The sequence below is a fragment of the Neoarius graeffei genome, chromosome 14, assembly GCF_027579695.1.
Source record: "Neoarius graeffei isolate fNeoGra1 chromosome 14, fNeoGra1.pri, whole genome shotgun sequence".
Taxonomy (NCBI): domain Eukaryota; kingdom Metazoa; phylum Chordata; class Actinopteri; order Siluriformes; family Ariidae; genus Neoarius; species Neoarius graeffei.
This window is the reverse complement of record NC_083582.1, coordinates 30,376,931-30,400,162: the sequence shown is the minus strand read 5'-3', so window position 1 is coordinate 30,400,162 and position 23,232 is coordinate 30,376,931. Positions and strand designations below refer to the sequence as shown.

At 40.0% G+C, this 23,232-nt stretch overlaps 1 protein-coding gene across 1 annotated transcript in view; it reads right to left on the bottom strand.

Moving 5' to 3' along the window:
* The window catches only part of antxr1c (ANTXR cell adhesion molecule 1c), a 32,856-nt gene extending 10,349 nt beyond the window's left edge, over nt 1-22,507 (bottom strand). Inside the window, exons 1-12 of the mRNA XM_060939502.1 lie at nt 21,946-22,507; nt 12,463-12,534; nt 12,248-12,319; nt 11,349-11,430; nt 10,565-10,595; nt 9,987-10,060; nt 9,813-9,881; nt 9,549-9,629; nt 9,290-9,350; nt 2,447-2,545; nt 2,237-2,306; nt 536-614 (exon numbers count right to left, since the gene is read on the bottom strand). Of these exons, the coding sequence (XP_060795485.1) occupies nt 536-614; nt 2,237-2,306; nt 2,447-2,545; nt 9,290-9,350; nt 9,549-9,629; nt 9,813-9,881; nt 9,987-10,060; nt 10,565-10,595; nt 11,349-11,430; nt 12,248-12,319; nt 12,463-12,534; nt 21,946-22,091 (936 nt within the window). The 5' untranslated portion in view covers nt 22,092-22,507. The remainder of the gene's footprint in view (nt 1-535; nt 615-2,236; nt 2,307-2,446; nt 2,546-9,289; nt 9,351-9,548; nt 9,630-9,812; nt 9,882-9,986; nt 10,061-10,564; nt 10,596-11,348; nt 11,431-12,247; nt 12,320-12,462; nt 12,535-21,945) is intronic.
* Nucleotides 22,508-23,232: the final 725 nt, after the last annotated feature.

Sequence of the window (23,232 nt, the reverse complement as noted above, 5' to 3'; positions counted from 1 at the left end):
ATGACTGGCAAACCATCTTACAGGCCTCTACTGATTAATCTTACAATTAAGGGCAGGGCATCATGAAAGTAGTTAGGGGTAGGTGGAAAAACATGGCCCATCTTAAATCTAGTAAGACAGTGAACGTGATGTTTCTCCTTTGTGGGTAAAAACCTGCTACCTCTCAAATTCAGCTCAAAGATCTGTAGGAGATTTTGGGCTAGTTAATCTCTTGAGCCCCTGTGGTTTGGCTGTAGAAAGAGCAAGGAAGGGAAAAAAGAACTCACTGTGAGGGAAAAAGACCCCTCTGGCAAAATTTAGAGAGAAGAGGAGGGTCTGAAAGCAAAGAGAGAAAAGAGCAAAATAGAAAAGAGGAAAATGGATAAAGAAAGCTCATGTCTGCCTCTGTCAAATATCCTTTTAATGCATATTTGACTCATTGCTTTACTATATTACAAATCTGTTGCCATGTACTTTGAAAAACATCTGTCAGCCATACATGCACAAGCAGTGACTCTCTTGTGTTTACAATGATTGTGAGTGTGTGTGTACTTACACACTCAGTTGTGGTGATGTGTACTGAGCTGGTGATGAACGACAGACCTTCATTCATGCTTACTTGCAGATATACCACCCTGATGCAGAAGGAAAACAAAGATTTATTTGGAAAAAATGTTCACATCACAACTTCAAACCCCTTTAAACTCACAAGACCCATCAAGTGATTTGCATTCTTTACTCTTGCAACTACATACCTTTCATATCAGTTTCACTGTAGTTACTGAATCACTATGTTATGAATAATATGTCGTATTCAAGGTAATGCGCTTTAAGCTGAATGTCTGAGCAATTAACTGGGTGTTTAAGGGGTAAAACAGCATGGCACACTCAAATGCAAAGGAGCTAGAGAAGTATATGACTGCAAAAAAGGACAGTTTTGACTGGAATTATACTGAGTTAGAAAGTAAATAGTAAATGAGATGTAAATACATCCACTTGGTAAGGCCCAGACATTTAAACTCTACCATATTTAAGTCATAAATAACAATAATATCATCTCATCTCATCTCATTATCTCTAGCCGCTTTATCCTTCTTCAGGGTCGCAGGCAAAGTACATTCAGGTTGTCAGTGGACTTCATTTTCTCATCTCATTATCTGTAGCCGCTTTATCCTGTTCTACAGGGTCGCAGGCAAGCTGGAGCCTATCCCAGCTGACTACGGGCGAAAGGCGGGGTACACCCTGGACAAGTCGCCAGGTCATCACAGGGCTGACACATAGACACAGACAACCATTCACACTCACATTCACACCTACGGTCAATTTAGAGTCACCAGTTAACCTAACCTGCATGTCTTTGGACTGTGGGGGAAACCGGAGCACCCGGACGAAACCCACGCGGACACAGGGAGAACATGCAAACTCCGCACAGAAAGGCCCTCGCCGGCCACGAGGCTCGAACCCGGACCTTCTTGCTGTGAGGCGACAGCGCTAACCACTACGCCACCGTGCCGCCCCAATAATATCATATTGATCCATAATGATATGTATAAGCATGCTTAAAGTATGTTTAGGAGGACAGGAAGTACAAAAAGAAATTCGGTCAATGTTAAATAAATAGCAATACCAAAGAGGAAGTGACTTGACATCTGTTAGGTCAGTAAGATAAAAGCAAGGGGCTACATGAATTCGGGCTTTGATCAAAAACTATGTGAAGGGGAGAGAGAGAGAGAGTAGCAGGTTTTTTTTTTCAAGCATGCTTGCATGCAATAAAAAAGATGGAGGGCAGAAGTACAAACAGTGAAAATGCTGCCTATTGTCTAAGAGGCAGTTTATGGTCTAAAATAAATTATATCTGTGTGAGTAGGGCAGGCCTGGTAGTAGCACTAACGGTAATCAAGAAAAGAAAGCCAAGATGGATGAGCCATTGTGGTTTGGAGTTAAATAATGAAGGGAGGTCAGAGAGTTTGTGGAAACCAAACCTGCAATTAGCTAGCTGCAGGTCGATTATAAGAAAACACAAGACAATGGTGACAGACATTAATGAAGTCTGGAGAATATAAGGTTTAAATGTTGGCATCCGAAAGCATAAGGAAAACAAGGATTGAAAAACAAAGTAAATAAATTATAAACAAAAGCTTCAGGCTGTGGAGGAGGAGAAGGAGGAGGAAGTGGAATGTGACCCCTGGCAGGCATTATATGTGTGTGCTAATGTGAGACAGGCTTTTACTTCCTTCTCTCAAAAGGGGCCACTTACTTTCCGACCTCATTTATACTTGGTGCTGGACACAGCATGTATGTGTCTTCTATATCAGCAGGCCGCACATCTAATGAGACAAAGCAAAAATAAATATTGGAATCACACACAAAAAAAAACCTTGGACACATGACCATCATAAAATTTAAATAATCACAGGATGAGAAAAATGGCAACTTAATAGTAATTTTGAAAAAAAAAAAGACTCACTTAAGGTGACAGTATCGTTGATCTTGAAGCTGCACAACACCTGGTCTATTTTTCTGGCATGCAAAAAGCCGTTGCCTCGAACCACCACTTGGAATGGCTCTGAAACATTAATTCACCTCGTTTATGACAATGCTCACCTTCCAAACATCAGCGCATTGCAAAGATCCAATTTTGGACAGTTTTGAGATTTTACCAATCCACGCTGAGCTCCGTGTTAAAACAATCAGCACTTGAATACGGCAAGGCTAAAACCATAATGATGTAATTTTCTCTTGAGGAAATGCTTCTTCTAGGTTTTCTCCTCACACACAACACACACACACACACATACATAAATACATACAGTGGTGCTTGAAAGTTTGTGAACCCTTTAGAATTTTCTATATTTCTGCATAAATATGACCTAAAACATCATCAGATTTTCACACAAGTTCTCAAAGTAGATAAAGAGAACCCAGTTAAACAAATGAGACAAAAATATTATACTTGGTCATTTATTTATTGAGGAAAATGATCCAATATTACATATCTGTGAGTGGCAAAAGTACGTGAACCTCTAGGATTAGCAGTTAATTTGAAGATGAAATTGGAGTCAGGTATTTTCAATCAATGGGATGACAATCAGGTGTAAGTGGGCACCCTGTTTTATTTAAAGAACAGGGATCTATCAAAGTCTGATCTTCACAACACATGTTTGTGGAAGTGTATCATGGCACGAACAAAGGAGATTTCTGAGGACCTCAGAAAAAGCATTGTTGATGCTCATCAGGCTGGAAAAGGTTACAAAACCGTCTCTAAAGAGTTTGGACTCCACCAATCCACAGTCAGACAGATTGTGTACAAATGGAGGAAATTCAAGACCATTGTTACCCTCCCTGGGAGTGGTCAACCAACAAAGATCACTCCAAGAGCAAAGCGTGTAATATTCGGCGAGGTCACAAAGGACCCCAGGGTAACTTCTAAGCAACTGAAGGCCTCTCTCACATTGGCTAATGTTAATGTTCATGAGTCCACCATCAGGAGAACACTGAACAACAATGGTGTGCATGGGAGGGTTGCAAGGAGAAAGCCACTGCTCTCCAAAAATAACATTGCTGCTCATCTGCAGTTTGCTAAAGATCATGTGGACAAGCCAGAGGGCTATTGGAAAAATGTTTTGTGGACAGATGAGACCAAAATAGAACTTTTTGGTTTAAATGAGAAGTGTTATGTTTGGAGAAAGGAAAACACTGCATTCCAGCATAAGAACCTTATCCCATCTGTGAAACATGATAGTGGTAGTATCGTGGTTTGGGCCTGTTTTGCTGCATCTGGGCCAGGACGGCTTGCCATCATTGATGGAACAATGAATTCTGAATTATACCAGCGAATTCTAAAGGAGAATGTCAGGACATCTGTCCATGAACTGAATCCCAAGAGAAGGTGGGTCATGCAGGAAGACAACGACCCTAAGCACACAAGTCGTTCTACCAAAGAATGGTTAAAGAAGAATAAAGTTAATGTTTTGGAATGGCCAAATCAAAGTCCTGACCTTAATCCAATCGAAATGTTGTGGAAAGACCTGAAGTGAGCAGTTCATGTGAGGAAACTCACCATCATCACAGAGTTGAAGCTGTTCTGTACGGAGGAATGGGCTAAAATTCCTCCAAGCCGGTGTGCAGGACTGATCAGCAGTTACCGGAAATGTTTAGTTGCAGTTATTGCTGCACAAGGGGGTCACACCAGATACTGAAAGCAAAGGTTCACATACTTTTGCCACTCACAGATATGTAATATTGGATCATTTTCCTCAATAAATAAATGACCAAGTCTAATATTTTTGCCTCATTTGTTTAACTGGGTTCTCTTTATCTACTTTTAGGACTTGGGTGAAAATCTGATAATTATTTAGGTCATATTTATGCAGAAATATGGAAAATTCTAAAGGGTTCACAAACTTTCAAGCACCACTGTACATACATACATACATATACCGATCAGCCATAACATTAAAAACACTGAGAGGTGAAATGAATAACAATGATTATCTCATAACAATGGCGTCTGTCAAGGGGTGGGACATATTAGGCAGCAAGAGAACAGTCAGTTCTTGAAGTTGATGTGTTGGGAGCAGAAAAAATGGGCAAGTGTAAGGATCTAAGCAACTTTGACAAGGGCCTAATTATGATGGCTAGATGACTGGGTCTGAGCATCTCCAAAATGGCACATCTTGTGGGGTGTTCCCGGTATGCAGTGGTTAGTACCTACCAAAAGTGATCCAAAGAAGGACAACCGGTGAACTGGCGACAGAGTCTTAGGTGTAGAAAGCTCACTGATTTGGATGGGGTACGAAGGCTAGCCCATATGTTCCAATCCCACAGAAGCGCTACTGTACCACAAACTGCTGAAAAAGTTAAAGCTGACTAAAACAGAAAGGTGTCAGCATTCATTTTTTAAGCAGTTTGGGGTACGAAGGCCTGCCTTCATACCCCATGTGACTCAATGAGCCTTGGTTGCCCATGACCCTGTCACAGGTTCACCGGTTGTCCTTCCTTGGACCACTTTTGGTAGGTACTAACTACTGCATACCGGGAACACCCTACAAGATGTGCCATTTTGGAAATGCTCAGACCCAGCCATTTAGCCATCACAATTTGGCCCTTGTCAAAGTTGCTCAGATCCTTATGTTTGCCCATTTTTCCTGCTGTCAACACATCAACTTCAATAACTGACTGTTCTCTTGCTGCCTAATATATCCCACCCCTTGACAGGTGCCACTGTAACAACACACTGTAATTCACTTTACCTGTCAGTGTATTTAATTTTATGTCTGATCGGTGTATATAAACACACACACACACACACACACACACACACACACACACACACACACACACACAATTTAAATTCCCACTGAATCAATCACTGATGAAGCACATGAATTTCAATAATAGTGTGTGGTTCTTCTGAGGCATTTCTGTTGCTGCTCTGAGTGAAAGATAATTGACTGGCACTGGTTCTGTCCAAGAAAGAAACTACATCCTTTTCTGGAATGGCTATCTTGATGGTGAGAGACCAGTGCATGGAGTTGGATTTTGTAGTTCACAACAAGTTGTTACTCTCTGTGGAACATCCTGTCCCTATCTCCCCATTGCCTCTCTTCACTTCGCCTGCATACTGACTGTGGCCCAGTCACAATCATAGCTGCTTATGCCCCTACACTGACCTCTGATGATGATGCAAAGGATGTGTTCTATGATCAACTGAACTCCTTCATTCGTAAAGTCTCTGGAGGTGAGCGTCTGGTGATCCTCTGTGACTTCAAAGCCTGTGTGGGCCCAAACACTACTGCATGGCCTGCTTTGCTGGGTGCTCACAGTTATGGCAATATGAATGACAATGATCAACGTCTACTGGAACTTTGCACTATGCACAAACTCTGTATCCCTTCCTCATTCTTCCAGGGCACCAGCTCCTCTAAAGTCACCTGGCGCCACTCATGGTCCAAGTGCTGGCGAAGTGTGAGTACCTGAAGGAAGTCACACATTGTCGATCCCTGTACACAGTGGATTGTGACACTTATCACACCCTTGTTCCTTGAAAATTTAGACTGGTCCCAACCAAGTTTCATCATACCAGGTCAAAGCCTACTTCTTGTTTGGATGTCTCTGTGACCAGTAACCCTGGGCTGCAGCATGAGTTTCATGAAACACTTGCTATCAGTTACAGTGGTACTTGAAAGTTTGTGAACCCTTTAGAATTTTCTATATTTCTGCATAAATATGACCTAAAACATCATCATATTTTCACACAAGTCCTAAAAGTAGGTAAAGAGAACCCAGTTAAACAAATGAGACAAAAATATTATACTTGATCATTTATTTATTGAGGAAAATGATCCAATATTACATATTGGTCCTCAGAAATCTCCTTTGTTCGTGCCATGATACACTTCCACAAACATGTGTTGTGAAGATCAGACTCTGATCGATCCCTGTTCTTTAAATAAAACAGTGTACCCACTCACACCTGATTGTCATCCCATTGATTGAAAACACCTGACTCTAATTTCACCTTCAAATTAACTGCTAATTAATTAATTCAAATTAATTGCTAACTTTAGGACTGCAGTTGTCATGAACAGTTTTGCACTCAAGTGTCCATCAATGAAGAGTTACAACATCAATGAAACTGTCTTCATGTTAAAACTGTTAATGTTATAGTCATGCTGTCTGTTGTTGCCCAAATGAGGATGGGTTCCCTTTTGAGTCTGGTTCCTCTCGAGGTTTCTTCCTCATGTCGTCTGAGGGAGTTTTTCCTTGCCACCGTCGCCGCAGGCTTGCTCATTGGGGATAGATTAGGGATAAAATTAGCTCATGTTTTAAGTCGTTCAAATTCTGTAAAGCTGCTTTGCGACAATGTTTATTGTTAAAAGCGCTATACAAATAGACTTGACTTGACTTAATCCTAGAGGTTCACATACTTTTGCCACTCACAGATATGGAATATTGGATCATTTTCCTCAATAAATAAATGACCAAGTATAATATTTTTGTCTCATTTGTTTAACTGGGTTCTCTTTATCTACTTTTAGGACTTGTGTGAAAATCTGATGGTGTTTTAGGTCATATTTATGCAGAAATATAGAAAATTCTAAAGGGTTCACAAACTTTCAAGCACCACTGTATGACACTTCACCCCCACCCACTGATCCCACATCTGCCTGGTAGCAGTTTCACTCTGTCACAACTGAGGCTGCTTTCTCCGCCATTGGTAAAAGGTCCAGTTCACAGCCTGATTGATTTAAGGCCCATGCTGGCATGGGCCTCAAAGTGCGCAGCTAGATTGTATTACCTGGAGGATGACTCTCACTCAAATGAGGCTACATGGAAACTGGCATGCCTTATTGTCCAGTGGGTCACACATGAAGACATGCAGGAATACCGGACTAGCTTGTGCGCTCATATTGAGTCGTTTGCATCATCGCGCAGCATTCACGATGATGCAAATGACTCAATACGAGGCCTGAAGGAAGCCTTGGGTCAAGTCCCTAAAAAGTCTTCTCCAATCTGCTCCATGACAGGCAAGACTCTTACTGACCTGGAGTCTCAATTGGCATGTTGGATTGAGCACTACAGTTCTACCTATGCTCAACCAGTCATGGCCAATGCTCTGGCAATAACTGCTGCAGTCCCTGAGCTTCCTCCTATAGACAGCCTGGATGAGGACATTACCATTGAGGAAGTCAAATCTGCCATCAAAGCACTCAAAAACAACAAGTCTCCTGGAGCTGATGGCCTCCCCTTTGAGGCTTTTATGGCTTGTGGTGACACCCTTACCTTTGTCTTAGGCCAAGTTTACATTAGACCGTATCTGTCTTGTTTTCTTCGCGGATGCACTGTCCGTTTACATTAAAACGCCTGGAAACGCCGGGAAACGGGAATCCGCCAGGGTCCACGTATTCAATCCAGATCGTGTCTGGTCCGGTGCTGTGTAAACATTGAGAATACGCAGATACGCTGTGCTGAGCTCTAGCTGGCGTCGTCATTGGACAACGTCACTGTGACATCCACCTTCCTGATTCGCTGGCGTTGGTCATGTGACGCGACTGCTGAAAAACGGCGCGGACTTCCGCCTTGTATCACCTTTCATTAAAGAGTATAAAAGTATGAAAATACTGCAAATACTGATGCAGATACTGCCCATTGTGTAGTTATGATTGTCTTTAGGCTTGCCATCCTTCCACTTGCAAGTGGTAAGTGACGCGCATGCCCGATATGCACTGAGATCACACACACAGCGGCTCAGTCCCGAATCACTGCTCGTGCACTTCACTCGCGCGCTCTGTGAGCTGCGCAGGGCTGGAGTGCGCACCCTCCAGAGGGCACTCGCTGTTCAGGGCGGAGTGATTTGGAGCGCAGGATGCCTGCGGAGCCAAGCGTATCCGTGTATTGGCGTTGCTGTGTGCACGCGAATCGTGTATTGGCGTTGCTGTGTGCACGCTAATCATTTTAAAAACGTTAATCTGATGATCCGCTGATACGGTCTAATGTAAACCCCACCTTACATTGCCTGATGGTGATATGCTGGAATAGTGGCTGTATCCCAGACAATTTCAGAGATGCTAACATTGTCAGCATCTGTAAAAACAAAGGTGACCGTGCAGATTGCAATAATTACAGAGGGATACCTCTATTCAGCCTCGCCAGCAATATGTTTGCCCATATTACTTTACCACGGCTACAGATCCTTGCTGAACATATTCTCCCTGAAAGCCAGTGTAGCTTTTGTGCAGGTTGCTCCACAGTAGATATGGTGTTCTGTGTATGTCAACTCCAGGAGAAATGTATTGAACAAGGTAGACCTCTATATCTGGTGTTTGTAGACTTGACCAAGGCCTTTGATTATATGAGCAGGTCTGGCCTTTTTCTCATCTTGCAGTGACTTGGCTATCCCTCCAAACTACTGAGGGTAATCACTGAGTTCCATGATGGCATGAAGGCAACTGTGCTATTTGATGGCACTCACTCTGAGTTCCAGATAGAGAGTGGTGTAAAACAGGGATGCATTCTTGCCCCAACCTCTTTTTACATATACTGTAAATCTTTACGTTATACATACATTTTTTTCTTCACTGTTGCCAATATCATTATGGTAGGTCTGTTGGGAGTTATTATTAAAACTACCATTTACTGCACAGCTGAGAAAATGTGCATGATGAAAAAAATACCATGGGAGAAAGATCAATAATATAGAACTGCAATTAAAAAAAGTATTTCCCTCTCATGGAGATAATGGGTCTTAGCAAATGAGAAAAGGAGAGAAAATGTGCATTTACTGGAATATTTGTCTTATTGCCCTTACCTCCTGCACATACACTGGATGGCTCAACAGCCAAGATCTCAATACAGGATTTCCTGATGATCTATTAAAAAGAATATAAAGGTTTGAAAAGTGACAGTGGCTTAACAAAAAAACTTTGACCAAACCATTTATAAAACTGAACCACAGCTCTATTGAAATGGAATGATAAAAATGTCATATTGAGAATGCCTGTGGTTGTGTTAGATGTCTGTAGCTTTAATTTAATCTATCTTTTATTATGTAATAGGTCTTTGTTTACCGAGTCAATCACGCCTCTAAGAGCTTGGAATCCTCCTGTCACAGGAAACACGTGCTCAATGGTGTCAGCTATGGTAGCGAGCTACAATAAGACAAAAACACAAATTTATTTATGTGTTGTTTGAGAGTCCTGACAGTTCACACAACACTCCTAATGCACGAAGAATGTTGTGTACAAAGTAGGAGAAAGGAGAAGAAATTAAAAACAATATACATGGTAGAGTGAAAGAGCTTACTGACCCTGTGTGCAATAAACTTTTCTCACCTGCGTCTCATTAAAATCTTTCACTCCAACACAATACACAATCGCACCCAATGCTCTGGCTCTTGCAGCCTGTGACAGGAAAAACAACCATTTTGTAAACCCTCACAACAACATTCCAGTGACTTTAAAAGGCACATGTAAAAATGTTATGTAAATGCTGGCTCATGTTTTTACCTCCTGTTGTGCTGCTATAAGCGGTTGCTCATTGAGTTCCCCGTCCGTTAATGCAATAATTACACTTGCTTTGCCTAAAAAAGGAAATAATGATATTATGATATTCGTGTTATTTATTAGAACTGAAACTGGGATTCTAGGTTCAACTGGAAGGGCATTTGGTAGAGTTTTATAACTCTGCCAAGTCACATATTATTAATACCAAAATCAAATCACTTGAACCTAGGATAATGCTCAAACTGTACACCAAATTTCATCAAAATCATTCACTACTTTTTGAGTTACATTGGGAAAAGACAAAAATGAAAAAGAAAAAAAATCCTGGCTCTGCGTGCATATCTGGGTCCTGGATCTGCAAACATATCTGGATTTGCATCAAAATCTAATCAATTGTTCCTCAGCCCATGACCTACCTTTTCTCAAAATTTCATCAAAATCCGTTCACTACTTTTTGAGTTATGTAATGGAACAGACAAACAAACAAACAAACTGAGGTGAAATCATAACCTCCTCCAACAAAGATGGCGGAGGTAATAACCGAGTTGTTAAGCTTCACAGGGGTCCTTAACATGACTCACCAAAATTCTCCTGGTGAATTTGTTCATTTGCCTGTGAATGATGAGAACATAATTACACACACACACACACACACACACACACACACACACACACACACACACACACACACACAAGTAAAAAACACATGTTTATTAAGGAATAAAATACAGTGGGGCATACTATTATAGGTAAACAATCAACAGTGGAGTAATGTGGCCCAGCATGATTTGTAGTCATTGTTAATGCCCCAAAGTTAATTAATTTCCTATAACAGCATTCCCTGGTGGTTTTTATTCCTCTTATACCACAGCCGTTTGCCAATTACTGCATTTTTATCCATTTACAGCATTTAAACAAGTCAGTTCCTGTTATCATTTATGTTACAGCAGCTTTAAAACAGTCATTCACTCACCAACCCCACCCAACCCCTTTTTCTTAAGAAAAATAAATGCACTGAAACCTTTTTTGCTGTGGAAGAAAACTGACTGTTAAATAAACATCTCTTTGGAGAAACGATTCCATCATATATAAATGATATCATATATAAAGATCACCCATATAAACGATTAGATTTATGTGGAATGTCTGTCATACAAGTCCCTGGTAATTAGCTGTTACTAATTACTACTAAAAATGTTAGAATGAGTGTTTTAAAATAATTTTAAATGTGATTTGCTACTGTTAAAACTGCTGCGACAGAACATAAATCAACACCTTCTGAGCAATGTGAGTAGAGAATTCAACAACGCTGCAGTATAAACTGAATTACTATATTACAGAGAGTTAACAGAATTAACAAGTAACCTTCTCCAGGCCAAGGTGCATTAATGTATCTCCTCCTGGGATTTCCCTTCTAAGGACATTTAGGCCTTTGGTTATTTGTTCCCTTGGAGAAAAAAAAAAGAAACACAAACAAGAGAAAATTTTATCTCATAGCTTCATCATTCAATGTGATTATATGTATTAATAAGTACTTACTTACAATTCACAAACTATATGGAGTTTAGGTTTTATTTCAATCTTGCAAATCTAGTTAAAAGTTACCATTTACACAGCTGTAATACATTTTAATCAAATACCAGAAATCATACACACACTGCATGCACTGATCATACATGAATACACCTGGCACGTTACTTACTTTACACACAAGTACACAATAAATTACAGCTAGGAAAAACTAAGAGATTACACAACCTGATAATAATCGTGATTAATTTTAATATTTAATCGATTCAAATTGTCATAAATTTGTATTGCAATTTATTGTTGCATGACATATAGTTATGTGTCTACTATCTATAATTTATGCTCTTTTGCCATGCTATCACTGATACATGACCTCCAATTTTATTGTTTATTTTTGTTATTCCAAGTTAGCCTCTATGACTTGCATGATCTGTATCATTTGTAGTTTAACTAACCAGTTTATAAATAGTATTTGAAGCAATCCTGATTAATCTACAGTACTTTAATCTACTTGGTGTTTTGCCTAAAACTATCCACTACCTGACTATTGATGGGCCAGTTGATAGAAATGTAGTCTTGCAGTACTTAACTTATAAAACAGATGTAGAAAGAATCCAAGGGGTCAGATTTTAGCTTCTTGTAGGCTATAGTACACTTATACTACTCTTTGACTGTAACAATACCACAACATTTGTTGGAACAAATTCATTGCTGCTGGATCAGATCCGCTGTACCTGTTTTCTGTCAGTTTCATTATTGTGTTTCCTCTGGATGAAAACACGATGAAGGACATTCGAAGCAAGGGGCTGTGATACAAAAGACAGGCATTACAATTTTTAACTAATTCCACTTAGTTTTCTTTCTATTTACTACAAAGGTTGTAAAATCCCAACACAACATGCCAGCAGTGACCAAAAAAAAAAAAACATTCAAAGGAATTTGCAGGTACCTGATAAATTTCTCAGCCAAACTCTCAACAAAAGAGTAAATCTCATGCCAGTGGTGTTTGACACTTCCTGACCTAAGGAAAAAAGGAGTCAAAAACAGTCATCGATCTGTGTATGTATGGGACGCCTGTTCACACTCTCCAGACCAGAAAGTCCAATTCATTAATATCTGTCTCTCAATTAAGAGTATAACAGTTTAAAATCCTACACGACATGATTTGTTTGCTCACAAATGAAAAAAGGAAAAAGGAGCAGTAGATGGGGTCCCTCTCATTTTGCCCCCCTCTGTGTTCTGACTCCAGGCAAAGCATTAAAATTCTTGCAAAGGCTGAACATTTCCTGTCCATGCACATTGACGGAGGCTTGAGTGATTCATTACTGACACATGGGAAGTGATCTAATTGACTCTTGAAATCTGTGCCAACTTTCTGAGTCAGTCAAATTTAGGTGCTCTTCCCCTCCAAAAACACTTGAAAATGGTTCTTAATTTAGCTGATGTAACTAAGTCTAGTCTGAGTGCCAGACATCAACCACGGCTCCTTGTCTCCCTGTCTTACAGTTAAAGCTGCTTAAAAAGTACTCTTGTAGAAAATATAACCTTACAGAGTAACAAGTTAGTAGTCCAGAGAGATGTTTTAGTTGCAAAGGTGATGTAAAAGTTTGTTTGTATTATCCACCCCCTCCTCAAAAATGCTTGCTAATGCATTTCTTTCAACTTGAAAGACTGTAATCAAAGACACAGGTTGACTCATAGAATGAAAACTGGGAGTATGGTGTTCCAACAGAGTCGACAAAAAGACAAGCCAACACAGAGCATAACAAGCAAAACAAAGTAAAACCCAAAGAAGGGCAAATGCAACTATGGATGTGAGGGTCAGATGTAGGACTTGTCGCCATTTTCAACTTTAGGTTTCCTAACCTCACAATGGAGACTGTTTATCTTGGATGGACAAGCTTTTCTGAGGTACCAGCAATCCTAGGATTGGTGCCTTGCTAGCAGTTTTCTCACCTGTCCAAACAGTGATTGGGGAGGAAGTGGTCATTTTCATGTGAAATCCTTGATGAAATATTTTGTGGCACTCCTGCTTTGATCTAATTTTAATTGACTGTATGGGCTGTATAAGATTTAAAGGCTCAGATTTCAAACAGCACACATTTTTTGTAGAAGGCTCTGAGCAACAGCAGTATGATGTTCCCATTCCCATTGAAGGCCTCCGACCTCACCTCACCTAGGTCGTCCCATGGGACGCCCTACATCTTTGGCACAGTTAATCTAGACTGAGCGGTTCATCATGATGGATTTTAGATCCTGCACACTTTCACATCCTGTGTCATCCAGCAGGTTGTCAATGTATGTTATACGTCTTCTGCCACGCCGGGGTTTTCCATCAGTGGGTTGCCATAGTACAAGCTTGTTTGCAACTTCGCCACTGTGGCATACAAGGTGTCCTGCCAAGCGCATTCTTCATTGCTGCACTTTTGTGGATGCAGTTGGGAGATCTCCATATAGCTCTGCATTTGTTGTGTGGCTCTTCCAAGACACTTTCAGAGCCATCCTGAGCACTCGTGTGTAGCAGCCATCCAAATGCTTTTTCAGTGATTTTGACATCGTCCAGGTTTCGGCACCGTATAACAGTACAGCTTCTACTGTAGCAGTGAATAATCTTATGTTCAGTTTTCTTGAGAGTTTGGAAGACCATATTTTTCTCAGTTTGTGACAGACATTCTGGGCAAGAGCTTTTCATACAGAAAAGTCTTTTTCTGTGCTCTCTGTCCAAAAGCCAAGGTACTTGAAATTTTTTACTTCTTTGATGGTTGTTTCATCTTCAGCTTTTATAATAACTTATTTGGTTTGGTTGAAAGATTGAAGCTCTGTTTTCTTAGCTTTATAATGCAGCCCCACTTTGTCTGCCTCGTTTTCTAGGCTAAATAGAATTTCTTGTGCCTTGAAAATTTCGTCTGTTACTATGGCAAGATCATCTGCGAAATCTAGGTCTGTTACTATTACAGGTGGCACTTTCCGGCTTCTTCTTTTGTGTAGCTGAAAGCCAAGTTCCTCTTCCCTTCCATCATATGTTTTGCGCTTAACATAGTCAAGAACTATAGTAAAAAGGTATGGTGCTAAGGTGTTGCCTTGTAATACACCAGCAATGATATGAAAGAACTTTGTTTCCTCATCTGGGGTTATCACTCTGGCTTTGGTGTTTTCATATATTGTGCAGATGGCTCTATGGAGTCTGTGTGGTACGTCATATGCTTTCAAAAATTCCAGCATTATTCCTCTATGTATGAAATCACAAGCTTTTTTGAAGTCAACAAAGAGAATGATAGCTTTCTTATTATGGCTTTTGACACCCTTGATCAACCTTCGTAAGGCAAGGATATACGCTGTAGTTGATCTGCCCGGTCTAAATCCATTCTGGTTTGGTCGGAGGTATTTGTCCATCTTGGGTTGGATGTGATTTAAAATCATCTTGTTGACAAGTTTCATCGCTACTGAAGTCAGACTAATGCCTCTGTAATTGGCTGTATCACTCAAGTTGCCTGATTTTGAAAGTGGAAGCATGTCAATTTCAGACCACTGATCTGGTTTCACGTTTTCATTTAATAGCTTGTTGGAAAAATGGAGAACAATGTCGTCGAAGTCACAATGTTTTATGACTTCTGGTGGGATGTTGTCTGGTCCACACCGCTTTCCTTCCTTCAGTGATTTCTTTGCGTATTTTAGTTCTTCGTGTGTGAAGTCACTGTCATCAATTTGCAGATCATTTAGTACTTTAGGCAGGTCTTCTTCTGGAATCTCATTAGAGATTGTTGGTTCCTTCCCAAGAAGATTTTGAAAGTGTTCAAATCATTTGTTTAATCTATCTTCTCTTGATTTTCCTTTAATGATGCCTTTCTTTGCCCACTTTCTTCCAGAAATTTTATTGATTAGGCGCCAACTTTCACCATATTTTTCCCATTGAAAGCCGTATATTTTCTGCTATTATGCTGGAACGGTCTCCAGTAGGAATGGGAGCAAGGCGGCAAAGTTGAAACATTAATCTGGCAACCCAGTAATGCTCATAGAAATCTTTTGTTACGTCTCCAGGGGGAATTGGAACCATTCGATTTATGTGTTGTAACCAGTAATAAGGTTGCTGGCAGTGGCATAAATGATGATGCAATGATATTGCAATAGCACCACTCAAACTGCCTCAGTGTAAAGCATCTGGCAGCAAACTCAAAACAACAAGCAAAGAAAAAATCAGCAGACACTGTATAAGCAAAAATGTAATAAATAGACTATGCTTGAAGAAAACAAATGCTCAGAAACAGGAAGACAACTCGTTCAACAGACACATGATGCAGCTCGACTTGTGCTACATTCTTAACTAGCTAATGTCTCAGCTTGAGTTTTTCACAACAATGGACTTGCCACCTCATGCAATTATATATCATATCCAGTCTCATACATACCTCATACAATAACTGATTTCATATGTGAAAGGGACTTAAGGGTAAATAATATGTGTCAGGTTTAGTAGCCTAATAGATGTTTCCCACATACAGTGGATGTGCATATATTAGGATTAGAGTTAATTAGGAAAAGACAACGGATTCGTATGCAGATAAAGTATAGTCAGAAAAGTGTGTAGCTGAACTGGCCTGAGAATGATTGTGTTTAATCAGGTTTCTGTCTCTGTCACTTAATATCAGTGTATTATTTGGCCTAATGCAACTTGGCCTTATGTAAGACAACTGATACTCCAGTGTATGTATGTATGTATGTATGTATGTATGTATGTATGTATGTATGTATGTATGTATGTATATGCACCCCCCCCCCCCCACACACACACATATATCTGGATATGAATTACTTGAAAATTAGTTGATGCAACAGAGCTAATTATTTGTCTTACTCAACTTAATTCTACTACACAGTTCCTGCCCTATATAACCATAATCATCACACATATTGGGATGCATTTGGAAAGAATCCGAACTAATGGTGTACTAATGTAAGAGGACAGGTAGAAAACTAGAAAAACCAAGTGTAATTCAACCTCAGAATCCATTCATCCATCCATTCATCCATCCATCCATTCATCCATCCATTATCTGTAGCTGCTGATCATGTACAGGGTTGCAGGCAAGCTGGAGCCTATCCCAGCTGACTATGGGCGAGAGGCAGGGTACACCCTGGACAAGTCGCCAGATCATCGCAGGGCTGGCACATAGAGACAAACAATCATTCACACCTATGGTCAATTTAGAGCCACCAATTAGCCTAACCTGCATGTCTTTGGACTGTGGGGGAAATCATAAGGGGAAATCGGAGCACCTAGAGGAAGCCCATGCAGACACGGGGAGAACATGCAAACTCCACACAGAAAGGCCCTCGCCAGCCGCTGGGCTCAAACCCAGGACCTTCTTGCTGTGAGGCGACAGCGCTAACCACTACACCACCGTGCCGCCCTCAACCTCAAAATGTCTTACAAAATGTATGCAATCAGTTCCTTATCTGAAAAAAGAACTTTCTTCATGAATATCTTGCTTTCTAACTCAGTTTCAAGCAAAACTCCAAGACAACACAGAGAGGAATGGAGAATGAGAGGAATGGAGAATGAGTAGTTATGTTTTGTGCAGAGTCAGCAGTACTCTAATCCAGATCATCCCTTCTTCAGGCCCCAGAATGGCTAGAGAACTGCTTATGATAACTTGCTCCTGACAGTGTAGCATAAATAGAACTACAATCTCATTTAAGCCAAAATAATATCAAGAATCTCCTTAAGTCAGTGTCTTAACCCTCTTGAATTATTTGTCTCATAAGGATGTGCTGAGCAGGAAAGGAAAAAATCTAGTTATAAAAAACCAGTAGGACAATAGTGAACTATTCAACCATTGCTTTTTAGACAAGTCCAACACAATTATCAATATATCGTTTTCTAAAATAAATATTTTCCACTATGGTTTTTTACTTTTCTCAATTACACGAAAAGTTGGCAGTTATAGCATTTCTTTCATATTCTTCCTAGCTAAATTTCTCTTGCCCATGGTATCTGGTTGCCTATATCAGCTAAAATTATGGGAACTGGGAATCATGATTTATAACTTTCTAACATTTTCTTTCTTGTTCTGCTCCATTCTGAACATGGACTGTTTTCAGGCCCAAGCCCAGTTTAAACCACTGTGTTAACTTGTCCTACTGTCGTTCAGTTAACATACTTAGGAACTGCAACAGTGTGGTAATGTTTAACTAGGCATTAATGTCACCATAACACTATAGCTATGGCTCTTCATGTTGAATCCAAGTCCATCATCTGGATCTCAAGGTGTCCTAGAAAAACAGTGTGTCAGGAGTGGATATACACATTGCAGCTGTTGTGAACCACTCTCATGAACTACATGATGGTTAATTTAAAGTAAAGAATGTTTGGTTGAAAAACAGCAGAACCTTTTTAAAGTCTGCTGTAGGGACACACATGAAAGGGACATTTATTGAACGTAATGGCATTGTGACAGAATTGCATTTTATATATATATATATATATATATATATATATATATATATATATATATATATATATATATATATATATATATATATCTCCTGTGGACTGGGATTCCTACAACTTCTACATAATGAAAGCTTCTAACAGTCCTGAAAGCTTGACCCTGTCAGTCCAGAATAGTGATATCAACAAAATGGAACAACCTGGACTGAGCCCTAATTACTGACTTAAAATCACAATCTGAATGGTTCAAACAATAATGTCGTGGTTCTAGTAGTAGTGTTGCAGTCTACTGTAGTGTTATAATGCAAATGTCATAATGCAAATGTTAGCTGCCCTAAGGGATCTGATTTTTGTATTAATTTGATCTACTGTGATAATTATAATCAGTATTTATTATTAATATTTTATGCTAATCAAATATGGTCAGATATTGCTTACTTTTGTTATTATAGTATTAGTTGGTGGTCAGGGGCACAACTGCAACCGTGCACCATAAATCTAGTCAGGTGGTAACAGCATACCTATTAAGTAATGTTTCTGTTGATTTGTTGATTTGACTTCGATTTGGTCTTAGGCAGACATTCTAAGTGTCAGTAATTTCTGGTGTCACATGTACTGTGGGCAATAACTCAGGGTCCAAGCATACAAGAACTATAAAGACTGCACCACTGCTCAGAACACCATCTTTACATCTCATCATGTTTTGTTTCTGGGGAGGCATGGTGGTGTAGTGGTTAGCGCTGTTGCCTCACAGCAAGAAGGTCCGGGTTCGAGCCCCGTGGCCGGCGAGGGCCTTTCTGTGCGGAGTTTGCATGTTCTCCCCGTGTCCGTGTGGGTTTCCTCTGGGTGCTCTGGTTCCCCCCACAGTCCAAAGACATGCAGGTTAGGTTAACTGGTGACTCTAAATTGACTGTAGGTGTGAATGGTTGTCTGTGTGTCAGCCCTGTGATGACCTGGTGACTTGTCCAGGGTGTACCCCGCCTTTCACCCGTAGTCAGCTGGGATAGGCTCCAGCTTGCCTGTGACCCTGTAGAACAGGATAAAGCAGCTACAGATAATAAGATGAGATGTTTTGTTTCCCACAAATAAACCTTTGCCTCCATCCATACATCCATTATCTGTAGCCGTGTATCCTCTTCTACAGGGTCGCAGGCAAGCTGGAGCCTATCCCAGCTGACTATGGGTGAGAGGCGGGGTACACCCTGGACAAGTCGCCAGGTTATCGCAGGACCTTTGCCTCTACTGAACACAAAAGATACCATGCACCTCTTCCTGTGAAGTTTTTCTGCTAATTTGTATGGCAAACCTATTTATCTGCACGAGTCAAAAACAATTTTTCCGAATAATCCTTGGGTTATTATCCAGAGTTCAATGTATGTAAAACATCCATGATATCATACTGAATTGTCAGCCATTTTGAGTTTGAATGAAAACAAAATGTCTTTTACAAATTTTATCTGACCTTCAGCAAACTTGAAAAAGCTGATATTCAGTCAATTAATTAATTACTGGGGGGAGAAAAAGATATTCAGTGGATTTTTATTTCTGAAAGTGTTTGCTTGTAAGACGTCATCAAAAGTGACAATGAAGACACCAAACAAGAAGAGAACAGCTGTACCTACTGAATGCTTTGATAGCGTATAATGAAACCTGATATTGTAAATAATTGTCAGGGTGTGTATTATTAAATAGAAAGCCCAATTGATTTTTTTCTTCTTTTTGCAAAATAGTGATTGGGCCTCCATGATTTCTGCTTGGGATTATATTCTATTTATGTTCTCTTGTTCCTTCTATTTCATGCTTTCTCTGAAAGCAGAATTACTTTCAGAGGAGGCTCATGATTTTACAGAATTTTTGTTGTATATTTTATTTTAGGGCCCTTCGTTCATCTTCAGTAACCGCTTTATCATGGTCAGGGTCACGACAGATCCAGAGTCTATCCTAGGAATATGGGGCATGAGGTAGGAACACACCCTGGAAGGGATGCCATTTCATACACTCATTTACACTCACATTCACCTAGGAACAATTAAGAGTCACCAATCCACCTAATATTTTGGGATCTTCAGCGATTAAAAGCCAGGGTTCTGAACAGAACATACTAATCATTACTCAGCACCTATTAGTAGCAGTCATTCATAAATGTTGATCTAATTTTCCTCTTTGATGGTTTGGGATCAAATCAATAATTATGATTCTAAGCTGAGAATCACACACACATACACACACGTGCGCGATACAATGTAGTTTTATGAGCCTGCAGCGGTGTGTATGCAAACCAACCAGGTTTACTAAGTATCACTTTTTCCAAAGTCTTGTAAAAGCATTCACATTCTTCAGCTATTTCTGCTGCCCTCATGAGGCCTGCTATGTAACCTCGACTGACCCAAAAATTGTGGCGTCTGAAACACACTTTAATTTTCTTTTAACTTGCATTGCATGTATTCATACACACATACAATGCAATTAAAAGGAAAACTGAACACTTAACATTTACTGGATGATGATCATAAATTTCCATCGGCTTTCTAAAGTGAAAGAAATTTTTATTTAATTTTTTAAAAATTATTATCGGATGCAGTGAACGTCACATAGTAGTTCCAGAACCGTACATTTTGACCTTTGCCAACATGTCGCCTATATATCACCTCTAAATCACATTGCGTGAATTAATTAAGGATCAGGTGGTGAAGAAATCTATGCATGCATGTACTAGGACACGTTACACTTTTCACTAGAAAAGAAATCCAGTTGTGTGCCTTTTTCTTTTTTTTTACCCTAAGCATGAATGTTGAGTTTGGACACCACAGACATTTCCCATGTGGCGTTGGAATCTGTGCCAAAAAGTAGGCCATGGCTACTTAAAGGCCCTGGTTAACTCAAACATCCTGTAAAACAAGATTCTGAGAAACATATGAGAAAATGAGTTGTCTCACCGGACTCTATACTTTTGGACTTTGTGAGTGGAGAGAAAGGAAAAGAAAAAGGAAAAAAAAAAGCCTCACAAGGAGATTGTGATTGTCTGAACTGCTTATTCAGCACAAGTTATCAAACACATCCCAGCCCTCTTAGACAAAAACACAGGGATGGATTGGACAGATCAAGAGCGTCGAGATCAGATGTTTTTATGCATGGAATAGGTTAAGTATAGCTGAAAGAAAGAAAGAAAGAAAGAAAGAAAGAAAGAAAGAAAGAAAGAAAGACATGCATTTCTTGTTCTAATCAAATATTCGTACACTACCATTCAAAAGTTTGGGGTCACTTTGAAAAGTCCTTATTTTTGAAAGAAAAGCACTGTTCTTTTCAATGAAGATCACTTTAAACTAATCAGAAATCCACTCTATACATTGCTAATGTGGTAAATGACTATTCTAGCTGCAAATGTGTGGTTTTTGGTGCAATATCTCCATAGGTGTATAGAGGCCCATTTCCAGCAACTCTCACTCCAGTGTTCTAATGGTACAATGTGTTTGCTCATTGCCTCAGAAGGCTAATGGATGATTAGAAAACCCTTGTACAATCATGTTAGCACAGCTGAAAACAGTTGAGCTCTTTAGAGAAGCTATAAAACTGACCTTCCTTTGAGCAGATTGAGTTTCTGGAGCATCACATTTGTGGGGTCGATTAAATGCTCAAAATGGCCAGAAAAATGTCTTGACTATATTTTCTATTCATTTTACAACTTATGGTGGGAAATAAAAGTGTGACTTTTCATGGAAAACACAAAATTGTCTGGGTGACCCCAAACTTTTGAACGGTAGTGTAAATAATGCTGGACAAACGAATATAGTGAAGATATGAGACAATGTAGGACAGTTTGTTCAGTAGTTTTGATGTCAAGTCATTATTAGGTTATATGTTTGCACATAAAAAACAATAAACAGGCAATATGGAACAGTAAAGAGAATAACAGTGCTTTCTGAAGGAGAGGCTGAGGAAAGCATTAGACTGGTACAGATTCAACAAAGCTCTACCAAGACTTACTTGTCAAGGACAAAATACAAGTCGAAGGCACCTTGACAAGACCTTTCCTGATCCTCTTCTTGTCCTTCTACCACACCACTGATGGTGAAAAGCAAAATCCCAAAAACAACCAGGACGAGAAACAAATTCTTCAGAGAGCTCGCCATCCTGAGATTTAGTTGTGCAAAAACAAGAACTCCTCAGGAAAACAAACCGATTTTTACATTATCTCCTGCACATCTGGTGGAAAATAAAAACAAACAAACAAAATAAATAAATAAACGGGACTTTTAGGGGAAAAAAACCCAAAACAAAACAAGGATGAAACAAAGAACACTGGCAGATGTTGAGTCGGTTTTCCTCTCAGTAGCGGATGAACGAGATTCCACACAAGTTCCAGATGTGGCGCTTCTCCTCTGAATACAGCGAGACAGTAAAGATGTCACCACATGAGACAAAAAGGGAACACGTTAATTAAAAATCTACCACTGTAGTGTTTCAATCAAATTGGTGTGACAGCTCAAAAAAAGCGTTTTCTGTAGACGCGACGTTGATGTTAACGTGAACCGAAGACGTGTAAACCCTCAACAAAATGAGTGCAGTGGCAGGGACTTGGCAGAGAGAGAGAGAGAGAGAGAGAGAGAGACGGTGTCATATTTCAACTCGTACAGAGGAAAAAATGTCCTGCCACTTTTCATCATTTCTTTCAACACTAATTACACCACCAGTCAATACAGCGACCGATAAATGATAATTTAATAGTCTCATCTCATCTCATTGTCTCTAGCCGCTTTATCCTGTTCTACAGGGTCGCAGGCAAGCTGGAGCCTATCCCAGCTGACTACGGGTGAAAGGCGGTGTACACCCTGGACAAGTCTCCAGGTCATCACATTCACACCTACGGTCAATTTAGAGTCACCAGTTAACCTAACCTGCATGTCTTTGGAGGAAACCAGAGCACCCGGAGGAAACCCATGCAGACAACATGCAAACTCCACACAGAAAGGCCCTCGCCGGCCACAGGGCTCGAACCCGGACCTTCTTGCTGTGAGGCGACAGCGCTAACCACTACACCACCGTTCCGCCCTAATTTAATAGTCTAGTTTTCAAAACAGTTTGCCAGTAACGAGAGTTTGCACAGGGGTCATTCAAGAGCCCAGGGTACACTTCGCATCTCTGAGAAAAACCTTTTGTTATTTTCCACAAAAGCAAAAGGTTTATTGAATCAATTTTGAACAATAATGCAAATTATGACAAACTTTCACCAATAGCAATGCTTGATGTACATTTTAGACCCAATTTATCCAG